Below are 9352 nucleotides of genomic sequence, written 5' to 3' on the forward strand. Positions count from 1 at the left end.
TCTTCTTAAATGTGGAGGTGAAATAAATAAATCCATAATAATAAGGTTCCTATTTCCTTAGATTAGGCCACGCTTAACCGCAGTAACAGACGACTGAGAGATGTCGTTGTTTACCGCCATCGAGCTATCGAGAATAAAGACACGCGTTTTATAAATTGGCTTTTAAACAATTGGACATGAACGTTCACGTCTTCTAAAGTTCCCATAAATAGTTGCGTACATGAAGGTCTTAGTCCAGTCTTAGTACGACCACGCCCACTTTCTACGGCGACCGAGCCCAGACCAGAGATCAGGTCCGGCGGCCAGGTGGCGCAGCGGGTTCTAGTGGGCATAATTGGCAGTGCCTGCAGGGAGGGATGACCGGACTATGTGGGCGGGGTCTTCAAACGCTGTGTAAGGACCCTGATTGGCGGATATAGGCGCCTGTGCAGAGTGCATGGGTGGAAAAAGGTTCCGTTAAGGGCTGCGCGCGGGTCGGAGGCATGAGCAGCGATATACCCTCCTCTTCGACCCACATGGTGAAGGGCTTGAAATGATCGTTATGGAGGAGAGGAACGTACCACAGCTGAGAAAACGTATCTCTGATCCTTCTCTTGTAGCAACAACAGCACATCGGTCAGCAGTACAGCGAGGATATCTGTAAACGAGCAAAAAACTCACCTCAGCACAGAGGACTTTTCATACAGTACTGAATAAAGTATTTACCCCCCAGATAAGCTGATTCAGCAGGCATAAAGAGATTTTTACCAGTGTCAATGCAGTAAATCATTCAAGGGATTTTATTAATACATAATTAATAAACAAATTACTAATACACACAAACTCAAAAATGATATTTTTTGTCCATATGGTGTACATAGGCAGGAAAGATTTAAATACCCTTGAGCCTTCCGGAAGCAGCCTTCCAGTTCACGGTGCCCTCGTGCAGGAGCCTCCGCCTGCCCTGCAGCACGTCCTCCTTCCTGAATATGTGACCGTCTTTGATCTTGCTGAACGGTTTGGGCTCCATCTTGGAGACGATCTCTTTGAGGCGCGTCTCTCTCTGGCAGAGGTCGACCCGGGCGTCCACCTGCACGATCACGCCCTTGATCAGGTTGAGCGCCGCGTCCAGTTCCTCGTGCTCCTCGGTGCCGGCTGTGCAGGAAAAAAACATGACGGTCAATCGTAAACTCAAAGAGCGTCCGATTGTGATGGTTCTGAGCGAACGCCCAACCTTCTGTGTACTGAAGCAGGCGCTCCACCAGGACGGGGTACTTCGTGATGCGCTGGGTCACGAGGAGGATGCATTCGGGAACGCCCAGCCGCCGCACTATCGACAGAGTGTTGATTTTCTGAAAGAGAAACGAATTATTACCCTCGTGTCTGTGTAGACGCCTGGTGTTCCGACAGCACAGCTGAGATTCTGACCTAAATATCAGCAGTGCTGGGCTTTTATTTTGATGTTTCACTATTATTTGATCAGTTAATGGTTACAGGGTGACTAGCAAGTTTTGGAAAGCGCCAAAATCATCTGTGGGCAACTGATTCAACCTCACAATCCAATCAGTGTTCAACAATCTGGGATTTAGTTCTACTCTGTCTACTGAAAAGTCGTCTATAGTCCTAATCTGACATCAAGAACGTACAGAACAGGGCCGGTCCTGAAGGCATCAGCAGGATTTTTCACTTTTTTGGAATTCTTAGAGTTAATAAAATAAATGAAAGTTCTTCTCTACCCTGATGAGGTTCTGAAACTTCTTGTTGCTCTGCAGCTGCTCTTTGTAGTAGGTGACGGCTTCGCTGTGCCGACTGCAGAACGCACCGTAGCATTCCTTCATCCAGTCCCCGTGCTCACCTGAGAACTGCACACGAACAAAAAACCTTTCAATCTCAACCACATCGACAAACCAACAAATATTCTGCTATAAATCTGCACGTCTTTCTGTTAAAGCTTAAGTGGAATATGAAGAGTGATTCTGGCTTCAAAACACGCCCTGATGACACCCCGAAACGTCCTTTTGTCCTTTATATTTAAAAAATGGACATTTCTGACACCTTCCATGCTTGAATGATTTAGATTTGTGGCTCGTGCAGTGCTAACCAACCGTTTTTATATATGCCGTTAGCCACAATAGCTCCATGTTTGTTTATTTAATAATTTCATTTGGATTTAACACCATGTATAGCACATATTAGTGCCACTGCTGTCATGTCAGGTATGAGAATTCCAAATAAAAACTAGAAAAGTGCATTTCCTGAAGACATTGATTCCCAGGTGGTGGCTGGTAGCTAGTGTGTGTCCAAGGTTGTATGTGTAGAGAGGGATGTGAATACATTTGCTCAGATAGGTGATTGTAGGTGTGCAAGCATGTACTTAGTACCTTTAATTAGATTGGTGATTGTGTGTGTGCAAGCATGTATGTAGTGAGGGTGTGAATACCTTTAATAAGACTGGTGACTGTGTGTGTGCAAGCATGTATTTAGTGAGTGTGTGAATACCTTTAATTAGACTGGTGATTGTGTGTGTGCAAGCATGTATTTAGTAGGAGTGAATACCTTTGATTAGACTGGTGATTGTGTGTGTGCAAGCATGTATTTGGTAAGGGTGTGAATACCTTTAATTAAATCAGTGATTGTGTGTGTGCAAGCATGTATTTAGTAGGAGTGAATACCTTTGATTAGACTGGTGATTGTATGTGTGCAAGCATGTATTTAGTAGGAGTGAATACCTTTGATTAGACTGGTGATTGTATGCATGCATGTATGTGTGGGGGTTGAATACTTTTGATCACACTAGTGATTGTGTGTATGTAATTTGTGGTGCCCTGAGCCTTTCAAAAAATGACAGGACAGAAAAAGGGGATAAAAACGGGCGTGGCGGGCGAACGAAGGCACAGGAAAACGTACCTGTTCGGTGAGGATGTCGGCCACTCTGTGGATGACGTAGTTGCGCTCGCCGCCCGGTTCCAGCGTCTCCTGTCGGCGTTCCCGGAGGCGGGACAGGAAACGGCTGTGCAGATCCAGCAAGCTTTCCAGGCACGGAAACAAACAGTCCAGGCTGCGCTCGTCCAGCTGCAGCGCCTCCCGCAGGCCGTGAACGTAGACGCGCAGCATTATCTTCAGCGTTCGCACGTGGTGCATCTCCGTCTGGATCAGTTCTGAAACACAGACACAAAAGTCATCAAACATCCTCCTCCGTCACCCTGACCACCTGCATGTCCTCCTTCCTCAGCATCCCTCTCCTCACAGAACCCTCACCCCTCCTCTGCACACGCTCAGACCGTCTCCCGAACATCCTACCTGCACCGTCCCTCCAATAACCTCCGTCCTGATCCTGTTCCACCCGGTCACTCCTAACCTGAATCTGTCCTAATCTCTGCCCCCCTCAGCTCCCTTTCCTGACTCCGAGCCATAGAATATAGCCTCACTACTGTCATGTAGACTCTCCCGTTCACTCCTGCCCCACTCTACACATCCAGCATCACCTCTCTACCACACTCCAAGTCTACACGGATATGATCGGCTCCCACCGGTGTTCCTACATTGTGTGTCCCAGTCAGAGTTGCCAGGTTTGCCATTTTCCCGCAAAAGAAAACGAAGAGTGATACATTCCTCAAGTCAGGTCAGATTCATTTATTTATTTGTATTTATCGTTGTGAGAGATTCACCCCTCACCTACTCCCTTTTCCTGTCTCCTACATACCCCTAAATCCTGTCTCCTCACACCTTTTTGCATGATTGTATCCTGATTCCCCCATCCTGTATCACCCACAATAAAACCAACACCCTTTTATCACACTTCCCCAAATTTTGTTCTAGTACCCCCCTCTATACCCATTTCATTTTCCCCTTTATCTCCTCCTCTTTTCCTTAATTCCTCCCCTTGAAGACTCTTTGGATGAAGACCTGGTGTCCTGACTCCTGTATGCTGAATTTCTAACAACTGTCTCAACGCTGCTTTACATAATTCCAGGAACGAAAAAACCCTGTTGAGCAGACTAGAGCAAAGAAAAACTCTCTTAAAAGCACAAGAAAGAAACCTTGATAGGACCCACTGCTTTTGGGATTTGTTTTGCCTTTTATAGCCCACCTGTGACCGATATATTTACTGGACCTGGCAACCCTGGTCAGAATGGAACTGGATCTGCAATGACCCTGACCAGTGAAAATAAAAAGATCTGAAATGCGCCAGTTCACTCTTCCTCATATTAACGATTCGTTCCAAAGGTGTGAGAGCCATGAAGCTGTGCAGCGGTGATCGGTGTGGACGGGCGTGGTGGGTGAGGTGTGTGTGTGTGTGTGTATGAGATAAGCACTGGTGTGCACACACGTACCGTATATAACATCCTGCCTCTTGATCGTCTCTTTGGAATGTTTCTTTAGGAACGGCTGATCCACGGCCAAACTCCACGACTCCACCTCTAAGTCCTGCGCCATGGAGTCCAGCTCTGCTCGAACGCTGGCGTAGTACGCATCTGCACGGGGACGCACACAGAGGACACGCCCGCTGAGAAATGTCACCTATATATATTACATCCTCACCTCCAAATCTGACCTCACCGAGTCAGTGGAAGACATTCCGTACGCCGGTCGGGACACCCTTCCTAAAATTTTAATTTATGAGTTTCAACCACGACAGTTGCTCACAGGTGTAATAAATCACTCATATAAAGGAAATTATATGCTCGCAACTGTGCAGGAAGAGTTTAGGGAAGGCCCTTTCCTGTTCGGTTCCAGCATGACTGCCCGTGTCCACAAAGCAAGCTCTATAAAGACTTAAAGAAAAGCCATCAGTTTTGACTAAATGGGCACAAATTCCCACAGACTACTTTAAAGTCCTATGAGAAGCCTTCTCAGATGAACGGTACACATCATAATACCATCAGGTGTCCAAATACTTTCGGTCGTATCCAGCTTGACAACATATATATATATATATATATATAAAAATGTATATATTGAAATCTTACCTTCCACTATGCTGGACTCTGTAGTAGATGGGGCGATGGAGATGGCATCCTCAGAGTGGCGTTTTAGCCTGAATGAATCCACTTCGTCCATCTCTGCCGTGAAGGAGCTGAAACATCACAGAGTCCGGAGCACAAAGACATGTCAACACGCTACGGCGAGCGACTTACCAAAAGAACCGAACCCGCCACGTTATCACGACAGCTGGTGCTTCTACTGACCTGGAGCTGCTGGTGGTGCTGGGCGTGTGGTTCGAGCTGAGCGCGTTTTGCTGGCCGCCGGGTCCTCTGGGCGGGACCGTCATGCCTGAAACGGGGCGAAGGGATCCATCGGAGGAGAGGCACGGCTCCCTGGAGGCTGCGGAGAAACGAGACGCGTGAAAGCGTGAGGACGAGTCCAGGAGATGCCAGCTTATCCGGTGGCAGTGGAGCAGGAAACCCAAAGAGACTGACGTGACCTTTTTCCGAGCCTTGTGCTTCCTCTGAATCTGCAGTCCCATGTCTGCTTCAGGAAAGCGTTATCAGCACGAGGAACCGCGAATACAAGTGTACCGGGATCCGACGGGCAGGATCTGGAACCGTACGCCGCCCTCCTTTTACCTTTGTCTCCTCCTGCGCCTCTTTCGTAATCCTCCGAGGGGGGTTTTTAATCGGACACGTGTTTCAGGAAAATAATCAAAGCCTGCTGGTCTCCACAGAACTCTAATTAACCTCCAATAGAAGCACACCTGCTCCTCAGACGCACCCGGTCCGTGATACAGCGAGGGAAAATAAGGACAGAACTCCTACAGTCATCATGAGAACTAACATTATGGACCAAACGCCAAACCCAGAAGCCTCTGACCTTCTTCATTAAGAGTCTGACCTGTCGTGGGCACGTTTTGGACATTAAAGAGCACATCACAGATAGAAGTCAGGTCCAAACTCCCAAAAATCATACAAAGTCAAACTGATAAGAATAAAAAAGGTTAGGGAGTTTGTTAGGTAGCCCCAATTTATACTTTCACTTTTATGTGTCACCATTTGATAACGCCCTGTTGTCACATTTCTGATATTCATGGAAGAAATGGCCGTTTTGTGCTAGTTTTATTGTTATTGTATTATATGTATATATGTATATGTTTACTGTCTTATATTATTAAGCAATTTGAGGATTATTTCTATAATATCTTGGGCGAGGGTTCCACTTAGATAATATAGCCAACAAAATGAAAATATTATGATCTTAATTAAAGGCGCTTGGGAGGTGCAGCATAAATTACACTAACTAACTACCGCTGGGATCCAGGGTTCAGTTCCCAACCAGTGTTATTGGCCGATCGAGCATCTACATGCAGACATGACTGGCTATGTCTAAGGGGAGGTGAGGAAAAACAGACCCACCATGACCCTGACCAGGATAAAGTAGTGGTGAAACATAAAAATAAATGAACTATTATCTGCATAAACGTCATAAATATCATTAAAATGCAACGTATAGTTTTATCCTCCTACATCTCTTCCTCGTCAATCAATATTTACATTGTTGAAAAGGTTTTATTTGAATGATTTGATTCAACAGGGCTGCAGTAATCATGCCTGGGTGTGTCATCTATGTAAATCAATTAAATTTGGTTAATTGTGGGCGCTCGGGTGACATTTTGAACATGCGAGTTCGAATCTCAGCTCTGATATCAGGCAGTCGGGCGCCCACACAGACACGACGCAGGTGTATCCGGGGAGGGGGGTCTAAAGGGATTCAGGCACAGAGGTGGTGAATAATGGAGAGCAGTGCGTGACTCCATATGTGATACTGATCCGTCTGAAGCAGTTTTGTGCAGGTGAAAAGAAGCGACTGGCTACTGCACACGTGTCGGGGTCTGCAGCACTAGAGGAGATACAGATGGGGAACTGGACATGACTAAATAGGGAGAAAAATGTTTTTTTAAAGCATAAAAACTATAAAAAATGGGTTTATTATTTGATTAAGAACCTTAGAGGGCAAATACTTTTACAAACAGGGCCACCATGTATTGAAATATTTTTTTTATTACATTAAATAATAATTATAATAATTATTATTTAAAAATTAAGAATAAAAACAATAAAAAAATAAATTATATAAATTAAATAATAATAAAATGTATTTCATGTTTACTCAGGCTGTCTGTCTTATATAATGCAGTTTTAAGATCTGAAACAATTAGTGACGAATTACAAAAATAACAAAATATAAATAAAATTCAAATATTTATTTATGGAAGGGAGCAAATACTTTTGGGTCACTGTAGAAAAAACAGCTTTTGGATCCTGAGTGGAACGTTATGCAGTTCGCAAGTATGAAGAGTATCGAAGTATACTCGAATAAATCATGCTTGCTGACACGTGTTTGAGGAAGCACGTGCTAGCCCCGACCCTTCTGCACAGCAAGCCAATCCTCCAGCACACCAATCAGCTTCAAAATTCATAATCATGATTGTTCTAAACCCACAGAAACTTCTCGCTCTACAAAACCTCCTCCTCATAGCTTTTTTTAATCCTTCCATCTGAAATCAATTCCCACCTCGGCTGTGGTCGCTGTGGGAAAGACTTAACAAGCTTATCACCTCCTGAAACCACCCGAGAGTTCTGGAACAACCTGCAGGAGTCTCATCCAGAAGAGTCCAGCAACCACTTTAAACCACCCAGTCCCAGTATTTTGCCTCTCTGTCCATTTTATCAGCTCCACTTACCATATAGAAGCACTTTGTAGTTCTACAATTACTGACTGTAGTCCATCTGTTTCTCTGCATGCTTTGTTACCCGCCTTTCATGCTGTTCTTCAATGGTCAGGACCTCCACAGGACCACCACAGAGCAGGTATTATTTAGGTGGTGGATCACTCTCAGCACTGCAGTGACACTGCCATGGTGGTGGTGTGTTAGTGTGTGTTGTGCTGGTATGAGTGGATCAGACACAGCAGCGCTGCTGGAGTTCTTAAACACCGTGTCCACTCACTGTCCACTCTATTAGACACGCCTACCTAGTCGGTCCACCTTGTAGATGTAAAGTCAGAGACGATCGCTCATCTATTGCTGCTGTTTGAGTCGGTCATCTTCTAGACCTTCATCAGTGGTCACAGGACGCTGCCCACGGGGCGCTGTCGGCTGGATATTTTTGGTTGGTGGACGATTCTCAGTCCTGCAGTGACAGTGAGGTGTTTAAAAACTCCATCAGCACCAGCACAACACACACTAACACACCAGCACCATGTCAGTGTCACTGCAGTGCTGAGAATGATCCACCACCTAAATAATAGCTGCTCTGTGGTGGTCCTGTGGGGGTCCTGACCATTGAAGAACAGCATGAAAGGAGCTAACAAAGCATGCAGAGAAACAGATGGACTACAGTCAGTAATTGTAGAACTACAAAGTGGTTGGTAGGTGGTTTTAATGTTACGGCTGAACAGTGTATGTATTTCCTCAGAACCAGTCCGACTATCACACTGACACTGAACACGTGTTTGATAAAACACGTTCCTAAATAAATCAACTCAAGGTTAAAAAGCAGTCTGGGCTGAGCTTACACACACACACACACACACACACACACACACACACACACACACACACACACACACACACACACACACACACACTCTCTCTCTCTCTCTCTCTCTCTCTTACACACACACACACACACACACACACACACACACACACACACACACACACACACACACACTCTCTCTCTCTCTCTCTCTCTCTCTCTCTCTCTTACACACACACACTCTCTCTCTCTCTCTCTTACACACATACACACACACACACACACACACACACACACACACACACTCTCTCTTACACACACACACACACACACACTCACTCTCTCTTACACACACACAGCTTAATCATTAGCCACAAATCCTTATCGTGTTTTAAATTTTAATTAGCAGGTCCTACCACAACTGCGAGACGCCTTAATTTGCTACCTGGGGATCCGAGCAGCCGTTCATCTATTAAACAAACTCATCTCTCACTCTCTCACTCTCTCTCACACACACACACACACACACACACACACACACACACACACCAGAGAGAAAAGCAAAACAAGCTACTGCTAGTCGTCTGTATCAGCGCAGAGACACGGACTAGTAGCCAAGAGAAATGAGTCCGCCTTGAAATAAACAGGGTCTTCTGGTACGTTTTTGGGCAACAAGAGTCACTAAAAAAAGCGTTTTCTATACAATTCATTTCATTTTATTCTATATAAGCACTGAAAGAGCGTCCAGGCCCTGAGAACAGAAGCATCATCAGTTCCAATTAGGATAGAAACGTCCCGAAATATTGATCAGGTGACCAGCCAGAATAATTTTGTATTTAAGAACCCCAATTTCTGAAAATGTTGGGACATTAAACCAGCATCTTTTACTTGGAGGACTT

The 9352-nt window shown here is 45.2% G+C and overlaps 1 protein-coding gene across 3 annotated transcripts in view; it reads right to left on the minus strand.

Moving 5' to 3' along the window:
- The window catches only part of arhgef18b (rho/rac guanine nucleotide exchange factor (GEF) 18b), a 29017-nt gene that overhangs the window by 17751 nt on the left and 1914 nt on the right, over positions 1-9352 (minus strand). Inside the window, exons 3-10 of one of the 3 annotated variants that reach the window (XM_063012444.1) lie at positions 5169-5297; positions 4950-5056; positions 4314-4454; positions 2887-3137; positions 1716-1841; positions 1214-1331; positions 880-1134; positions 561-637 (exon numbers count right to left, since the gene is read on the minus strand). In XM_063012444.1, the coding sequence (XP_062868514.1) occupies positions 561-637; positions 880-1134; positions 1214-1331; positions 1716-1841; positions 2887-3137; positions 4314-4454; positions 4950-5056; positions 5169-5251 (1158 nt within the window). In that variant the 5' untranslated portion in view covers positions 5252-5297. Of the gene's footprint in view, positions 1-560; positions 638-879; positions 1135-1213; positions 1332-1715; positions 1842-2886; positions 3138-4313; positions 4455-4949; positions 5057-5168; positions 5590-9352 lie in introns of those variants that run through there. The other 2 variants (XM_063012443.1, XM_063012445.1) reach the window with 2 other exon arrangements.

This window comes from Trichomycterus rosablanca, chromosome 17 (genome assembly GCF_030014385.1).
Source record: "Trichomycterus rosablanca isolate fTriRos1 chromosome 17, fTriRos1.hap1, whole genome shotgun sequence".
NCBI classification, from domain to species: Eukaryota; Metazoa; Chordata; class Actinopteri; order Siluriformes; family Trichomycteridae; genus Trichomycterus; species Trichomycterus rosablanca.